The sequence below is a fragment of the Hermetia illucens genome, chromosome 6 (genome assembly GCF_905115235.1).
Source record: "Hermetia illucens chromosome 6, iHerIll2.2.curated.20191125, whole genome shotgun sequence".
Classification (NCBI taxonomy): Eukaryota; Metazoa; Arthropoda; class Insecta; order Diptera; family Stratiomyidae; genus Hermetia; species Hermetia illucens.
In genome coordinates this window covers 10,188,082-10,206,616 of record NC_051854.1, presented here as the reverse complement: position 1 = coordinate 10,206,616, position 18,535 = coordinate 10,188,082, and the positions used below count along the sequence as shown (strand labels likewise).

Genomic DNA, 18,535 nt, shown 5'->3' with positions numbered 1-18,535 from the left:
TCACGCTCAGCCCCGCGGAGATGATGTACGGGGAGAATCTGCGACTCCCCGCCGACCCTCTCCTGGATATTAGAGCAGAGTTATGTGACTACAGCATGCTGCATGGACCTCGAGGCAGTGAATGTTCCTTGGAGACCGCCGCAGCCCCCATATGAGGGTCCCTTTAAAGTCCTGGAGCGACGGGAGCACTCCGTCAAGCTCGACGTTCGGGGCGGGCCCAAATGGGTCTCCTTGTCGAGGCTAAAGGCATTTGCCAAACCTGGGAATACTCCAAACAAACGCACGCGTAGCGTCAGGTTCGCTCGGTAACTCCAATGGCGGGATCACGTCCCGAGTTCCTCCGCTGAACCCGCGCGGTTTCATCTGTGCCGCCAGATGAAATCGGAGGCATGAACCACGACTGCATTGCCGGTAGTGAATTCGCCTCGGCCGTCGCAATGTACTGCTGCCAACTCTGCTGACAGCCTGGCATAAGGCCGGTGCGCGAACTTCCTTGCATTTACATTTAAAATATCTTCCGTATCTAATAGGTCCTTAAACCGATGATGGAGAGCCTCCCGAAAAAAGGGACATTCGATTCCTCCGGCAATGTGATGAGACCTTCAATATCAGTTTGATGTTGTTGGTTGGGTGTGTGTATGAGTGCACATGGGCCGAGGATCCTAGCAACAAATAATAGACGTAATGAATTTCATCATGTTGTCAAATTTATGTCTATTTTCCTATCTATCTGTTGAATAGGTAGGCTACTGTTGTGGTGCTTATATAACTGGAGATTACAATGCAGCCATATTTGGATCGAATCCCTAAGATACTTGTCAATAAGAGGTAACAACTTTTGCTGTATTTAAGAGTGTTCAACTACAAAAAGACCTATCAGGATGTACTCAAGGCAAAATCTTATCTCGCTGTATATGCAGTAAATAATCTGCATGGAATAAGTGTGGTAATTCGCGGGGTCGATGATTATGAAAACTATTTGCAACAGAACGTCACGATGATTATAGCATTATCGCGTTTATCTCGATCCATTTTTAAAAATTAATCCCTTAAACACTCACCCATAATTTGGCTCACGTTTTTTGCACCAAACTGCTAAATGCTGATTCCGCATTTTTCTACTTTGCCGGTTGACACACTTTGATGATTTTCAGTTTTCTAATGGGTGTATCCATTATCCCTAGTGCTACCATTCTTCTATTGCAGATTTGCAAAAAAATGACCGGCAAACTATAGAAACTCGTGCCGTATTAATTTCCATAGCAAACGGGGATGACTTTTCACTTTCCGTTATGTACTAATAGTATCTTAAAAGTACATCCATTCTGCGATCGATACAAGGTAGTGGAGGTCACCTTTGCACGCGATCTTCTACAAAATACGTATGGTTACAAAACTACATTTTCTTAAGTTTATCTATTTTAAGTTTACTAGAACAATGACTTTACCGCACTTGTGGAATCACGTGTAAATAGCTTTCTTGGTTGCTCAGTTGCTTATCTTAGGAAAACCGTTTAGTTCACTATATACAACATCTTATTTACACGACACACCTGACGCTAATGCACTTTTATTTTATTTTTTTTTCCAGACCACATCATCAGAGTAATCTCCATCACCCCAGGATTTTGCATGAACTAGGACATTTGTGACTTTTCCTTGAAATATAATATCTTAGATGATCTTGACCTTATGTTGCATCGCACGTGCAAGTTATACGATACTAAGGCCTGTTGACAAAATATCTGTTTAAATTGTTCAGTGTCTTACAATAGTTGAAAGATTGGAAGAATCGGAAGGAGCTTATCTTCCAAAATCAAGTATTTTCATTAAACTCAAATAACGCTGATAAGACCATTCTCCACTGATAGTAACTACGGGTCAACATTGTGAAATATCTAATCCATTTGCATGACGAATCCATACCAGTTGAGAAGTTTGACTGTGGGTGCTTCCAAAAAAAAATTGAATTTGTGGCCGAGTGATGATTGATTCTTTCGAAATTTATGAAGAGTGGGACCAAATTTTATGTGTTAAGTGCGGCGCTTTTTGGAAAGACCGATCGATTTTGAAGACATCCGATAACCATGGAGGCTGTACAACGGACACTACCTCCAAATCCAAAAGATGAAGCGAAATTTCTTTCAGAATTGTTATTTGCCTGGACGGTGCCGATCTTCAAGCGTGGCTACTCAAAAGCTCTAGATATTGCGGATCTTTTTCAGCCGCTTCGAGTTGATCGATCCGAGTTATTGGGTGATCGATTAGATAAGTGAGTAGAACAGTATCTATTTATCAATTTAAATTATCTTTTCAGCTTATGAAATTGTTGATAGAATTTCAAGTGCACTAGTTATGAGTAAGTATTATTGAAGAAATGCTTAAATGTTTCCAGTAAAAATGTTGACTCTAATGCATTTGATAGCGATGAAATATTGTATCTTCTGTCGTAGGGAAAAATTAGCTTTTATTATACTTCACAGTAGCCTAGAGAAATTAGATGGATGGTTTGTATGTATACATACACATATTTGGTCATTAAACAGAAAAATAGACAATGCGATGGTCGAGTTGACTGAGCGTCAGTCTCTCGGGTTCAAGTTGCGTTTGCGTCATGGAATTTTGCGCTGGTACCTGCCGCGAGGTTTATCAATTGCACATCATTAAGTATGATAACATTGAAATTGAAATAAAATATCACTAAATATAAACCAAAAAAGGGAAAGAAAGGTTTCGTTAGTGAATAACAGGAATATATAAGAAAGAACAATTCAGTTTGAAAGTTTTTTCGCATATTTAGAGTTGTTTGACTATGGTTCCGTATCACTTTAGGGAGCTGAAATTTGGCAGTTTGTCTTGAAGTAAATCTCCAATTTAAAGACAAAACCTGCTTCGAGCAGGAAAGCAGCACTTCACCCCCCACTCCTCTTCTGCTGTTCTGCACCAAGTGCTCTTGCGGCGACCCACTCGTTGGCCATTTTCCGAGAGTATGTTCTTCTGTATGGAGTAGTATCAGACCAGCGCACTTCGATGATACGTTGCAGACAGGTATTCACGAAGGACAGTGGTGATCACTTTTGAAATGGTGCTTCCATATAGCAACATAGAAAGGACGCTAATAGAGAACAATTTCAGCTTGAGCTTGGTGTTGAGAAGACTGCCTTGGTATATTTTAGACAAAGCGGATCTAACGGGCGATATTGGTTCGGTGCTATCATCGGCAAAAACCACGCTTCCTAGATATGCAAATGGATCAATGCCTTCGACGCTCTGCCCATTAATATAGATAGGGAGAGTGAGATGATTCGTCAGACTCAATACCTTGGTTTTGTTTGTGTTTATCTTCAGTCCAAGTCTACTGGCCTCTCTTTCTAAATTCAGAGCCATTTGGCCCTTTGTCCCTGACTCGTCGAGAGCGCAATCAGATGTTATCATCATAGTCGAGTTATTTGAGGAAGAATGTTATCGTCTATCGAACTCCTCCACGTCCTCCGTACAAGACAGTAGGAAGAACATTGCCGAAAACAAGAAGAGATAATATCGGTGACAAGATACAACCATGGTGGACTCCACTTTGGATCTCGAAATTCTCCAAGATTTTACTTTGATACAGCACATGAAACTTTGGGTCATCATATGTTGTCCTGCCAGTAGCTATTAGTTCTTCTATGTACGCTGTTGGAAGCTTTCTCAAAATTGATAAGGAGCAGGTGAAGCAAAGATCTAAATACCGCGCGCTGTTCCAAAATGATTCATGGGGTATTGATGTGGTCAATGCAGAAATACCAACCAGCCTGCTCTCTGTCAATTAAACTTTCGAAATGTTCTTTACTGCGTTACAGGCTTATATATTTTTGCAACAGCAGGGAGCACGCGGATACCCCCCCCCCCCCCTCTTCAAATTATCACACTCAAAACGGGTACCCTTCTTTGAAATCGTAACGATCATCCTCTTCTTCCACTCTCAGGGAAAGGTCTCGGATTCTCAAGATTTCCGTATTAGTGAAAGTAGCATATCTGCAGTAACTCAAGGTGCAACGATAAAAAACTCTGCTGGGAGACCGTCAAGCCCAGCTGCTATACTCCATTTGAGTCCATTGATGGAGATGATTTCTCTTCTGCTTGGAAGAACAGTCGGTATCCGCAAGTTATGGTAGCTAGCTATATCATACACAAGCAGAGCAACCTCACCTAATATGATAAGGTTAGAACACGTGGTGCTCTTTCTATCTTTTCAACTCTTCGTCATTGTGGATTGACAGGCGGCCGTTAACGTCCACCACAGGACCACCGAAAGGTTTGCGACCAAATGCAAGCTCTTTCGTGATGAAAATCCTGGGGGGTTTAACGTGAGTACCTGCCGTGAAGGCATAATCCCACGGTCCTCTTCGGACACGGATTGATTTCGGGACCACAATCAGAGCCCCGCCATGCAAGCACAGCAGTCCTGGTTTATACTGAGTGCAGGCTCAGCATTCATACCAGTGGATGCGGGGCCTACCTAACACCTCTGCCGCAACTAAGGAGTACGGCACCCGAGTTGTACAGCGCAACTCCACATTTGAGCTCCGACGAGCTCTGCCCGCGATGTAGGCATAACCACAACCACCATGAAACTCCCACTAGGAGGCCAACAGGCAGGCTCCAAAATCGCCTGCTGGTGGCAAAATGGTCGATCTGATAGCTCGTGCGATGCCGGTCAACTGACTTTATGTCAGGGACGAACAGTGTACGACCAACAATAGGCCGGTGAAAGCTGCAGAAATCCATCCAATCGTGACGGTCGACATGACTGTGATTCCACATCAAATGCCCGAGCTCACCTTCGTATTCAGATCACCCATAACGATCACAATGTCACCTTTATAAAGCCTTCCTTCTTATGTGTGTAATTGCTCGTAGAAAGCATCCTTCTCCACTACATCGGAAATCTCCGTTGGTGCATAGTATTGTACAATCGTGATACAAGTTAACCTGGATCTGAATCTTGCAGTCAGAAGTCTGTCAGAAACCGACTCCCCGTTCAAGAGAACGCGCCTTACGCTGGCCAGCAGAACAAACCTGACAGTGGATTCGCGTCTGCTACTGCTTGACTTACCACAACACAAAAGCACATTGCCGCAAGAGTGAGAGGAGTGCTCTTCTCACTTCGCTAATGCCCAGAACATGCAACTTATATGACTGGAATTCTGGCTCGAGTTGAAGAAAGCGAGCATTCTGAGGATCCTCAATATCGGGATGAAGAAGCGCGTGCACATTTCGTGAGCGTGAGGTCAGTCCCTATCGGAAGCATTCTGGACTTTTCGGTATGTCAAATTTTGCAGGTTTCTAGCTACACATTTCTATTCTTTTTAGTCACCCCTTGCGGTAAGCACGACAGACTTTGATTGTGTTCTGAAGCCCCAACTCGCAGGGCATAAATCTCAAAATGAAAAACGAGCTTAACATCTTTCAGTTCTATAGCTCGTCATTATTTTAATGCACATTTGGGATCATCGTCCCATAGAAGAGGGTCCATTTCGAGAGGTAATTTTCGACCTGCTTCGTCAAATACCAGTAAATATTTATTCCAGGCAGCACATCTTTAATTCTGTTCACAAGGCAGTGATTCAGATCTTTGGCATCTAACGGATGTCAGCAGCCTTTTTCAGAACTCGGTGGCTTGATTATCAGGTTCACGACCATATTTCATATTTACATTAAAGCTTCGAACTCTAATCCTTTGAGTTTTCAAAACTATGTAAAAGCCTGTTGCAGATCGTTCTTTCCACCAAATCCTCCACCGTATTAACCAAACAGATAATGGGATATGATACTGCTTACTACTCCCACTTGACTGAATATTGGTGCATAATTTGGGAACTGGAAAACCGAGTCTACCGCCAAATACAAAGCTTTATTGACAACCAAATTGGCCTTTTTTGTCCCTGATCTTTCCTCAATTTTTCTGTAGTTTGTTTTATTGAAGTGGATGCACCTCTGCAAACCTCTGCATTAGCATAGCGTAAATCCACTTAATTAAAGTTTCAACAACACCATGCTCTCTGGTGGCATCATAGAGCTTTTGGAAGGGCGCACTGTCAAACGCCCCTTCAATGTCCACGAGCGCCCCCATCGCGTACTCGCCTTTTAGAGTTGCGTCCTCTATCTTTGAAATCAAAAAGTGAAAAGAAGACTCACAGGATTTTCCATGTTGGTAAGCGTGTTGGTTTTCATTAAGTGGGTACGACCTTAGCACTTTCTCGCGAATATAACGCTCAACCAGTATATTAAGCTGATTTGTCTGAAGTTATTTAGATTTGAATAGTTATCTTTCCCAGACTTAGATATGAAAACTACTTTCACCTTCCTCCAAGAGGAAGGTACGTAGCTAAAGCCCAATGATAAACAGCTTCTCTCCTCTAGGATTGCATTTGCTATTGCCCCAACAAATATGCTGAGCGTTCGCATCAGAACCTATTAACAATTCAATTCATTTGGTTCTGCATAAACTACCAGATCCCTTAGTTCTTGCGTCGGCGGATTGTGTACTTCGCCGAAGCATAGGGTAAGCAAACAGAGGCAACTATGACGTTTTTCCTCTTACCATTAACCTGGCTTACAATACCAACGCCGCAACAAGTTTCCCGGAACAAAATTGTCTTAGCATGGTTGCCTGTAACAATTTTAACATCAGAACGCAGGTAATCAGTCTCGAGGATCTCTCATCGAGAAAGATCCTACTACCTAGCTACTTTACTGATCCAATACCACAGACTTTGTTAAAACGTACCCATGGCTCTTGAACCAAAGATATATGAGGACAGACATGCAACTTTGCCAGCCTTGCTGCCAGTAGATAGGAAGAGGTTTTGGCATGCTGTAGGTTAATTTGACTTACTCTTATGTTTGTAGACATAAGTGTAGTCTAATATGAAAACCGCCGCTAATTGGAAAGCCTGGTGCGTTCAGTGTCGATCTCACTGGGGTTACCAGCTTGTCCTCACTTTCCGCCGAAAATTCCGCTTTCTTGTGTTCGATTTCTTTGGAGATCGCCACATTTGGTGGTGCAGCAATGCCCAAGCAACTTCGCCATCTTTCGCAGTGCCCTCCGTTGTGGTCGCTGGAGGCCCTCGCAGGTTCACGATGTCCGGGCTGCACGGATCTGTTACCACATACCGGAATTAGACTAGTTGTGTCCACATTGCCGGCTTCCCTGTCTTCCACCCTTCCTGGCAGAAGCGGAGGAGAAGGTTCTGACAGACAAGCCTATAGTCCCTTCTCCTTTGCGGCTAACGCTTCCTTCTGCTGATCCTTCTTCTCCCGTTTTTTTGGAAGAGTTAGGCACCAGTGTGACCGGCAGGCCGGCCGTAGTCAGGTTTCCAGTTCCTCTCATAAAGGGAGTTGCTGTACTATCCTTTCTAGCTGACTAGCTCCAAGTTTTCCAATGAAGTGGAAAGCCTGTCTCGCACAGATTTCTTCGTGAGGGAATATAATCTGAGGCTTCCAAAATCCGTGCCTCGTTCACGGCTTGATTTTTCAAAGTCCCGGGTGGATTCGAAGTCTGTAACTTCTTACCACTTGGAAAGTTTCAATCCTTTGCTTCCATCTCCATGTGTTTATGGACACCGTTCTTGTAGTAGTAATCTATCACAGGCTCCCCTACCACAGGAAGATGGTGTCCTAGAGGGAGCGCTCGAGTTCTATTGGTACATATTGTGTAATTCAGAATTGATGGTTGCTACCAGTTATCTCTGCAATGCTTGTTCTTTATGCTGCGCAGGTATTTAGCTCCACCTCCGTTCCCTCCCATTTCGAGGCATAAACAGGCTGAATTGAGAGAGAAACCTTAGCTTTTGGCTGTGTTAACCGAGAAATAGTGGTCTTATAATTATTCATATATAAGCTTATAATTATTCATATATAAGCTAACAAATTCCAATTGTCCTACCGTCTCAAGAAGTACCTAAGGTTGTTCTTCAGTTCATAATTCGTTAAGGTTGCCATTGAATACTAACAAATCCTGAGTTTTGGCGTTGGCCACAGTTTTATCTAAGATACTGTAATAGTTTCTATGTTCGTTACATAGTGATAGATTTTCAGAGTACCCACTTTCCTTTCCAACTGGTTACGTCGATATGGAAAAATGTTGTTGCGAAGAAAGTAGTCGACTCGATTTTGCCGTTGATGTGATACCTTGGAACGACACAAAAAAGTAACACTTTAACTGCCAAAGTCTCTATATCCTCTCATGGGGACAGAACCTTATTTTTAGTTATAGTGTCAAACCTTTATTTATGAGAATATGGTCTGTCTGCTAACTGAAAACGGATATTTATCTGTCGGCCCCACGCTCTTTCTTTGTTCATTAGGTTGATAAATAATAATCTAAAGTACCTTAGGTACCTAAGGAAGTACTACTGGTCAAATGTCAAGCTTTGAACATCTCAATATCCTTTTTTACCTTGGCTATCATCGCTTTTGCCGATAAATCAACTCAATATCAACACTCCAACATTCCAGAGAATGGCTGAAGGAAATTAAATCTACGAAGAGGCCATCACTAATCAAAGCCACAATGAGAACCTTCTGGAAGGAAATATTATTGATGGGCATATTAACTGCATTTAACGATATTGGCGTTCGTTTGGTTCAACCCATACTCCTGGGCCAGCTTTTAATTTATTTCCGGTAAGGTTCGGACAACAAAATCTTTGTCAATTAGGAACTCTTACAGGGTGGGCATTTCAAATTGTTTCTTTTTTCCAGCCTAGGTACAAGCGATAATGAAGAGAATACAAATGACGCCCTCTATTACGCTATAGGGTTGATTGCCACGACCGCAATAGGTTCTTTATCCTTCAACCATTTCCAATTAATCGCGTATCACAATGGTATGAAACTACGGGTCGCTGTTTGTAGTATAATTTATCGAAAGGTGTTGCGGTTATCAAGGACAGCACTAGGCGATACAGCTCCCGGGAAGGTGGTCAATTTATTGTCAAACGACGTCAGTCGTTTTGACTATGCCTCCATCTTAATCAACTCAATGTGGAGTTCGCCATTACTGGCATTGATTGCTGGGATTCTACTGTGGAATGAGGTTCGTTGGGCAGGATTGGTTGGCATGTTCGTTGTATTGCTCGTAGTTCCAATTCAATGTAAGTATGAACTGGCCCCTTCAGTTTAAATTATTGTATTATTGTCACCCCTCTTAGCATACGCTGGAAAACTTTCGTTGAAGTTCCGCTACCAGACCGCAATTCGAACGGACGAAAGAGTCCGATTCATGGATGAAATTATCTCTGGCGTTCAGGTATTATAGCCAGTTTGCCCTCTCTTTAGAATGAATTCTTAAAACTCCTCATTCACTCATTCAGGTCATTAAAATGTATGCCTGGGAGAAACCATTTTCCAACCTCATCTCATTTGCGCGTCGCATGGAATTGAAAATTGTCCAAAAAAATTCTCACGTTCGTGCCTTGTATATGACCTTTAACTTGTTCACAACCCGTGCTGCCATCTTCTGTACCATGTTAACCATGGTCTTAACCGACGATGAGATAACAGCCGCAAAAGTGTTCGTCCTAACATCATACTACAACGTAATCGCCTGGACAATGTCACAAATGTTTGTCCGCGGGGTGGCGGAAATAGCTGAAGCTTGGGTCTCATTCAAGCGCCTCCAAAAGTTCTTGGAATATGAAGAAAAGGACGAGAGTTTAAAGGCTTCAAAGCAAAGATTCCCTCAAGATTTCGGCGTGGATAAAAATTCCAAAGAAAAAGCCAATATGAATGGAGATGTCGGTGGAGTGCCACAGGATGTCCTGGTACAATTGAAAAACGTGACAGCGAGATGGTCGGACCCCATCCAGCAAGAAATCGACCCCAAAACAGGCAAACCACTCAAGAAATCTATGGGCTCAGAAAAGCGTATCAATGAAAGCGAAGAATCACCTACGCTGAATAATGTCAGTATTGACTTCAAGAAAGGAAAATTGATTGGTATCATAGGATCAGTGGGAGCGGGCAAATCGTCCCTTCTACAGGTAATTCTAGAAGAACTTCCAGTTGAAAGTGGTTCCGTGGTTGTACAAGGAAAAGTATCTTATGCATGCCAAGAACCCTGGGTATTCGCGGCTTCTGTACGACAGAACATCCTTTTCGGAGAAGAAATGGAAAAATCTAGATATGATGCTGTGATTAAATCATGTGCTTTGGTCAAAGATTTCGAACAATTTGAACATGGGGATAAGACTATTATTGGCGAGAAGGGAGCATCATTGTCAGGCGGTCAAAAGGCTCGCATTAAGTAAGTTATTGATGATCTCTTTTTGTTCTTATTTTAAGGTAACCAAATGTGGTTTTGCTTTTGTTTTTTAACAGTCTAGCTCGAGCAGTTTACCGAGAAGCAGACATATATCTTCTGGATGATCCTCTAAGCGCAGTAGATGCTCACGTTGGACGGCATTTGTTCGATGAAGTGATCGGTTCGAATGGAAGATTGGCCCGAAAAAGAGCTACAAGGATTTTGGTGACGCATCAAGTTCATTTCTTGAAGGATGCCGACTGGGTTGTAGTCTTAGCGGACGTAAGTATGAAATATTCCATCTTCCTTTATGGCTTTAAACGACTGTCTTTACTAAAAATTTAATATTTTGGAATAAAAAATTATCTGAAATCTGGGATTGAAAGTGCCAAAGATCAGAACAAAAGCTTAACCAAAGATCTCCCGACAAAAACGATTTTCCTAATTTGCTCACGTTTTTGAATCAACAAGTCCTTCATGTCAAGCAGCTCTTTCACACTCTGACAAACTCAGCACCGAATTAGGACCTACCCAGATGACCATACAGATGAATTCTCACCACTTCGATTTTGCAGAAATATGCGGCAAATTTAAAATTTGAGTATGAATTGAGGAATGGTTTTCTTTTTTTATCCAAAAGGTTTTCAACTTCCGTCATTCGTCATCACTGACAAACAGGCTTTGTTCTTAGTGACGGCATACTCAGGCTGTTAGGGTAGTGGAGAGACGCACTGAACACCTTCCTTTGGGTTCCCGATCATAGGAACATAGAGGTCCGATAGGTGGCCTGGGCGGGATTCCGCTGCGTCCCTCGGTTGGTGCAGTTTGCGTCCCGCTGGCGACTGTTAAAGGTGGTATGAACTTGCACTATTCAACAGCAACCGACTTCAAATGGCAAAGGCTCACTACCTGTGGCCCTCCTATAACAAGACTCGGTCGCCAAAGTTTTTGGGCCAGACGGGAGCAAATATGTCCAACATTATGGTAGTTTGTAAGGGTCATTGGGCTTGAGGGGACCATGTTGCCAGACTCAGGATACTGTGGTTGTATTACGGTAGTTGAGGCCTGGAGGCCTGGAATCGTTTGTCGCACTACTTCGGGCCAGCCTTCCCGTTCCCCCGGGGAATTCCTTTCACCAACAAGAGGGAAGAGGAAGAAGGAATTGTAAATTCAAGGCACCCCACACAGCCGCTTCACCCGTCGACCTCTATTTTCTTTGTGATACGAAAAAGCCGAGCGTATTGCGTAACACGGCTCCAATTGTCAGCACTCCTCAGCATTTCCGTGTCAATGTTGTCTAAAGAGAGCTCACATCTGTTTAAATAAATTTAGTGACGAATTTGATCCTACCCTCCATAAGAAAAAAGTTGTGATCGTCGTCTTCCACAACCCCATTGAAAACTATACCGTCAAGAAATTGTTACTTCCCAATCTTCTGCAGGTGGGACTGAAAACCTCTACGCCCAATAAGGAGCTGAGTAAGGAAATAGCTCATCTATTGAGTGTCAGTCCTGTCCTGTAGAGTCGGGGCTCTCCTTTTAGTATGTAGTCAATATCATCTCCAAGACGGACCAGGCGCAACTCTTTTGGTATACCTAGTCTTATCATAAAAAGCCTCCCAGAGGTCTGGTCCTAAGATCGACCCCCGATGTGATCTCCTCTGACCGTCTAAGGTCTCATAGAGCAGAGAGGATTTCTCAGAAAATCCCTCAACATTCGTAAAATGCATCGGGGCACATGGAATATATTGTCCAGTGTGCAAAATGGCATTCCATCTTACGGAATTAAAGGTGTTTTTGGCATCAAGTTATAAGGTTACAAAGATTACCACCCGTCGGCGGCAATGTGCCTCCGATTAGTGAACCGCATTTACGAATTGCATGACAGCATTCGCTGTGGATCAACCTGCTAATGAGCTTTTCAAACATTTTCCTGCCCGGGTCAAGCATACAAATTGGCCGGTATGCAAATGGCAGAGTCGCCTGCTCCCTTCGAAAATTGGACGCCAGGACGTTGCCGTGGATCCCGTGTTTAAAAAGATGACCCTTGTTCTTGCCGCCATTTCAAGAATCCGTTTTCCGCTGAATTCTGGTTGAAGCATACCCTTTTCGTGTGCCCTAGGATAGAGATCACCCCCTACCGTGATCCGCCCCTCCGTGACTAAGAGAGCGTCCTCCATAGCATCAAGTCTACGTCAAAAGTCCGGGATCATTTCATTAGGTGTTAGATAGACAATGAAGAACGTTAAACCTGAAAACCGAATGCACTCTCTCGGCCTTGCCCAAGAACCCTAAGACGCGTACTGTCCCGAACCCAGATAGCATCAGTAGATGGTAAGTCCAAGTGTCATAAAACTGGGTCTTGGTTCCAGAACTGTTCACTGATGAGCACTAGATCAGCTTTTTACGCTGCAGCGAACTGAGCTAGCAACTCATGAATGGTTGCACTCCAGTACATGTTGACCTGTTGGATGGCTGGATGCGGGTCATGTTCACCGTGTCCTAGCTCGTTCAAATTCTACTCTAAAAACTGGATACCGCCAAAAGTCCGCAATATGGGCAACCCTTTCATCAGACACGCCACGATTCCTGCATAGAAGCCAACTCTCCTTTTTGTTGCCGGTATTTGCATTATGACCTACTGACCGCGTCTTTGTTATGTTGTGCTTCTGTTACGTCCCAGGCAGGTTGCAAACGTGTACCCATAATCTAAGCAACATTTTGTGGTGGCGACCCGTATTTGTATCCTACATACTACCCAACCAATTTTGATTTTCCCGCCATTAAGAAGTCTCCTCGCGTATTACGCGACAACCTCCACTACAGCGAGCTTTTGCCCTCAAGAGTTCACAGAGGTGATACTAACCCTGGCATTGTTTACCTCCGGACATTCACGCTTAATACCCTCTTCTATTACGAATGTTTCTGTGAGGTAATCAACATCTGGGATTTCCAGAGAAGACGTGAATTCTAGGCTGAAAACCAGAGCCTTCTCCTCCAGTAGCCGCTCGACCGCTTCGCAGAATGTAGCTATGTCTGTTTGTCTTTAGACCTAATTAGACAAGGACTCCAATACCTTTAGTTTTCCGAATGGAAGACACTTGTGTTATGCTGACTTCGGGGTTCATATTTTCTCTTTCACTGAAAACTTCCGCAAATACAACGTCAAGTCCTTGTTGCCATTCGTAATTTCCGTGACTATGGGCAGATACTTTTCTGACTCTTGTATGGTCCATGCGTTCAGGCATGTCTTCCTCCTTTCACTTCTCCCGAATTCGCTTTGTAGTGTACAGTTTGTGATCCGTTTAGCTCTTACAGTGTTCTCAGCGCGAAGTGCGCCTGTTTCTGCTTTTCACGCCTTTTCCACAGCTGTCCATGTAGAAGGAAATATGGTGCAGGAGTTCTTCCAGTTCCATCAGCCGATTCTTTTGGTGGGAAGTTGTCGATCATATATGCTTCACCACTGTCGTGCATTTCCTGATGAGCCTTTCCTCTCCGACTCTAGCACAATCAACTGGGCCCCCAATCCTTCTTCCCTGCTATTTCGTCGATTTTCTAAACGGAGATTTTACCAGGGCGTGAGGTGCAAGGGAACGGGCCGGAATAGTCAGGACTGGGTGTACCCCAGAGATGAAAGTTCCTATCCTAGTTTCCCGAGTCCTAACCTACGCTTAGATCCGGGTGACGCGGTATACAACATTGGCACAATGCGCACCACCCGACTAGGGTCCAAAAGGTGCTGGCCCTTGATATATATACGCCACAACTACAAATGTGGCAGATCTAGGTTCAAATCACCCCATCGATGTTCACAGGGAGCTGTTGATGGCTCCGAGGACTCCCAGTGTATCTGAAGGGTACCGATCATTCGAGGTTGTACTTCACCGAAAGGCTTTCTCAAGGCTATCGCCTAGGACGCAGGTGTACTACCAGCTAGGGGGCCAGAAATACTCACTCGCGCATCTCGAGGACGTCACACCCCGTATGCATGAGATCAAAGATACCGATTGTTGTAGAAGCTGCTATTTTTCGTAAATTCTAAAGACTACCCCTGAAGATCTGAGCCGAATGCATTCTCCTTACCTGGCCCCTCCCAAGGCGGTAACGATCTTGGAGTTTGTGGTATATTGATGGTTGATTCTCCTGAATCCTGTATGGGCTAGACATTTGTGAACATGGTGATCAGAAAGCGGAAGTGGAAGTGGATCCAAGAACTCATTAACGAGACTGTACATGTGGAGATCCTAGAAAAGGCAAGATCTGTTTTTAAAAGCCTTTGTGGCTTTACACTCTGTCAGGAAAACGATCACAGATAATATAACCTCTCTGTAGGAACACGATAATTTCCCCTACCGTCCTCTTTACTGGTAAGTTTTGTACAGCACAAACCTTTCTAACCAAAAAAGATCACGGAGTTTTGATTTATGGATCGTTTAAGTGTAACAAACCTCGTCCTTTCTACTAAAATTTTAGAAATCTTGACAAATTCACTAGGAAGCAGGCTAAAATAAACATTCTTAATTTTCTTCGCTCTCAGGGTAAAGTAGCTATGCAAGGCAAACCGGCCGATCTTGTCAGAAGTGGAGTGGATTTCGCCGAACTCCTTGAACAAGACGAAACTGAAGAAGCAGACGATGATAGTCTTGATCGTCGCAGTAGACGATCATCATCAAGATCCTTGGCATCATCTAGACAGTCACTCGACAGTGACCATGAATCACAGGCCGAAGAAGAACTCAAGGCCGCCGACGAACTACAAAAAATGGAAGCAACTTCAAAAGGAACAGTTAAAGGATCAGTCATTGGCAATTACTTAAAATCAAGTGGCTCAGTTATGGTCCCGGTGATCATAGGAACCCTTTTCATCGTCACACAATTCTCTGCCAGTTTTGCCGATTTCTGGGTATCGTTTTGGACTAAGCAAGAGGAGCTACGGTCCTACTATGAGAGCCAGAATTTCACGATAGATGATGTTGGACCATTTAGCAGTGAAATAGATCTCGTCAAGCCAAATGGATCGCTCGTTGATAATTCGGTTAATGGTTTGATAAACGGAACTACAGGGGAAGGAGAAACTGGTCCCATTGCATATCTGCTGAGCACTGATTTTTGTATGAGTATTCATGGTGTCCTGATTATTTTAATTTTCACCTTTGGCATAATAAGGTCGGTAGGGTTTTTCGCAATGGGAATTCGAGCATCGCTAAATATGCACAATGGGATGTTTATGGGATTGATAAATGTAAGTGGCTTTACAGTACACAATTTAATTATTCTATTTATTATATGCTCGATATCCCAACAGGCTCCAATGAGATTCTTCGACATCAACCCCTCCGGTCGAATTCTAAACCGTTTCTCAAAGGATATCGGAGCGTCTGATGAAATTCTGCCAAAGGCACTACTAGATTCCGGTCAAATTATTCTAAATATGCTGGGCGCCATCATTGTCACATCCACCGTTCAACCCGTGTTCCTCATTCCAGTTTTTTTACTAGGGATAGCATTCCTCTTTATTCGAAAAGTGTATTTGAAGACATCTAAGAACATCAAACGACTGGAAGGGATAAGTATGTAGAAAGTAAGGAACTTTCAGATGAACTAAGGCTAACTCAATTCTATTTTTGTGCAGCGAGATCTCCGGTATTCACACATATTGCAGCCTCACTGAGCGGGTTATCAACCATACGAGCCTACGGAGCACAGAAGGAACTTATAAAAGAATTCGATGCTCATCAGGACATCAACACAGCATCGTGGTATATGTTCATCACTACATCGTCTGCCTTTGGGTTTTCATTGGATGTAATTTGTCTAGTGTTTTTGGCATGCGTTACTTTCTACTTTGTTCTCATCGATGCAGGTAATTGGAGTCCAAATTGTATCCTTTTACACCTTGTATCCCATGATGTTTCCCCCAGTCCTTCATAATTTCTATCAAATCACAACTTTTCATAATTTGATATACTTTGCTCATTCCCTTCTAATCGCACAAAAAATCCTTTTCTCAACACTTCCTTATTTCACTTTCAGGTGCCATGGGGGGTGAGGTTGGTTTGGCTATCACCCAAACAATGGCTTTAACCGGTCTCCTTCAATGGGGAATCCGACAAAGTGCCGAGGTGGCAAATCAACTTATGTCCGTTGAAAGAGTTCTCGAATATCGTGACTTAGAGCCCGAAAAAGAACCCACGAAACCTGCTCAAGTTGAGAAAGATTGGCCACAAAAGGGACGGTTGGAATTCCGACAAGTATTTTATCGGTATTTCGACGGAGCCGACCCAGTCCTTAAAGGACTTAATTTTGTTATTCATCCAAACGAAAAGGTAAGAAAGATAGTCGTGTGGGGATGAGTGCTTTTGAAATGTCGCTCGTAATTAATTACTTATTGATTTATTCAATCTGATTTGATTTCAGATTGGCATTGTCGGACGTACGGGTGCCGGAAAATCATCTCTAATTGGTGCCATATTTCGATTAGCAAAAATCGATGGAGACATCATCATTGATGGTATTAATACTGCCACGGTACCATTGCGTACGCTACGCTCGAAAATCTCAATCATCCCACAAGATCCTGTCCTGTTCTCAGGGACACTTCGTAGGTATGGACGAGTCCTTGTATAATATTCCACATTTTCCTAATGAATTGAGTTTATTGATTATGGGAGTACTTAAATCATATTTCAGAAATTTAGATCCGTTTGAGGAATATCCCGATGGAGATTTATGGCGTGCTTTGGAAGCTGTCGAACTCAAGGACATTGCCAGTGGGCCACATGGACTACAGAGTATCGTTACAGCCGGTGGGGGCAATTTCAGTGTCGGGCAGCGACAATTGGTCTGCCTGGCTCGTGCCATCCTACGTAACAATAGGATTTTAGTATTAGATGAGGCGACTGCAAACGTGGATCCACAGTGAGTAATAACCTCTCAAACGAACGACCTATTTTTTATTCACAAAATATCCTTGAAAATTATATTGCTGGTAGGAATATTCTTATTGAATTCTGAACTTTGTTTTCCAGCACGGACAGTTTAATTCAGACGACAATCCGCGAACGTTTTCACGATTGCACAGTCCTCACAATTGCCCATCGTCTGCACACCATTATGGATTCAGATCGCATCCTTGTTATGAATTTCGGAAACGCCGAGGAGTTTGGCACACCTTACGAGCTACTACAACTGCCGAATGGAATTCTTAGAAGTATGATCCTTGCAACGGGAGCGCAAGACTCTGAAAGGCTCTTTCAATTAGCTAAGGACAAGCATGAATCGACTACTAAACAGTCCTGATTCCGCAGCAGCAGTGGTAGTTATAGGGAATGAAAAATTGCTCGTAGGTGAATATTTAGATAACAAAAGAAACTATGCCGCAGCTATACTACTTAAAGATAAAGATGTATTTTTGTACTTATGATTAGACTTGTGTTGTTTATATTGCGTACATCCGTGCAGCAGATCCTAAGTGCTCTGACTATACCAATTGTTCCTTCAAAGTGAACCGTTTCAATGTTAAAACAAAAATCTGAACAAATTTAGATACAATTATGAACAGATAATCACAATAAACTATTACTATAACTGCAGGGAAATAAAGTACCTTGGCGATGCGCGGCCTATTAGACTTAAAGCGAAAATGCATTTGGCGCAGATACTTAGAGTCTATATGCGCAGTCGTGTTGCAAATTTTTCGATTATTTTATAGAAATTTATATTTTGAATTTATAAATAAATGTGATGCCTATCTTTATGTATATATGTTTCCTTTTTCATTATCTTTATTGATAAGGTAGTTGCGGTAGTTCTTGAGAGTGTAAAAGTCACGCTAGAACTACCATGGTCTAGGAAAAGCGGCGCTGTTGAAGCCTTAAGGTCTTCTCCTGTCGTTATACTCACTACAAACGTGACTGAAAAATCAACCACCTAATTTCCAGAATATACAAGAATTGACGAATCAGGTTCTCGTGTTACAGTCAAACAAAAAGGAAGAGGTGAAACGAGAAACAAAAGTTAAATATTTGGCAATTACACTAGACCAAAAATTACTCTGGAAGATACATGTCGGAAGCACTTGTCGGAAACCACGAGGGCTCTGATGACTTGTAGGTCCATAACAGGAAAAAATGGGGTTGCAGCCCGAAGATACTACTTTGGATATATACTGCAATAGTAAGGCCAATGATTACCTCTGGAGCCGTAATATGGACAGAAAGAACCGAACTCAGCATACAAGCCAGGGAAT

General features: G+C 43.0%; 1 protein-coding gene and 1 long non-coding RNA gene across 4 annotated transcripts in view; one reads left to right on the top strand and one right to left on the bottom strand.

Moving 5' to 3' along the window:
• The window catches only part of LOC119659764, a 111,372-nt gene that overhangs the window by 65,582 nt on the left and 27,255 nt on the right, over window positions 1-18,535 (bottom strand). The window contains exons 1-2 of one of the 3 annotated variants that reach the window (XR_005250370.1): window positions 1,449-1,598; window positions 1,062-1,371 (exon numbers count right to left, since the gene is read on the bottom strand). The exons of 1 other annotated variant lie outside the window; for it this stretch is intronic. This is a non-coding gene — a long non-coding RNA (uncharacterized LOC119659764). Of the gene's footprint in view, window positions 1-1,061; window positions 1,599-18,535 lie in introns of those variants that run through there. One more of the 3 variants, XR_005250369.1, reaches the window with a different exon arrangement.
• LOC119659760 (multidrug resistance-associated protein 4-like) lies at window positions 2,056-18,051 on the top strand. Its single transcript, XM_038068022.1, has 13 exons — window positions 2,056-2,272; window positions 8,503-8,670; window positions 8,749-9,140; window positions 9,198-9,295; window positions 9,360-10,291; window positions 10,366-10,570; window positions 14,825-15,529; window positions 15,593-15,857; window positions 15,920-16,150; window positions 16,321-16,613; window positions 16,705-16,892; window positions 16,978-17,205; window positions 17,316-18,051. Exons 1-13 carry the CDS (start codon window positions 2,088-2,090, stop codon window positions 17,584-17,586), a joined length of 4,161 nt encoding a protein of 1,386 aa, XP_037923950.1. The 5' UTR covers window positions 2,056-2,087; the 3' UTR covers window positions 17,587-18,051.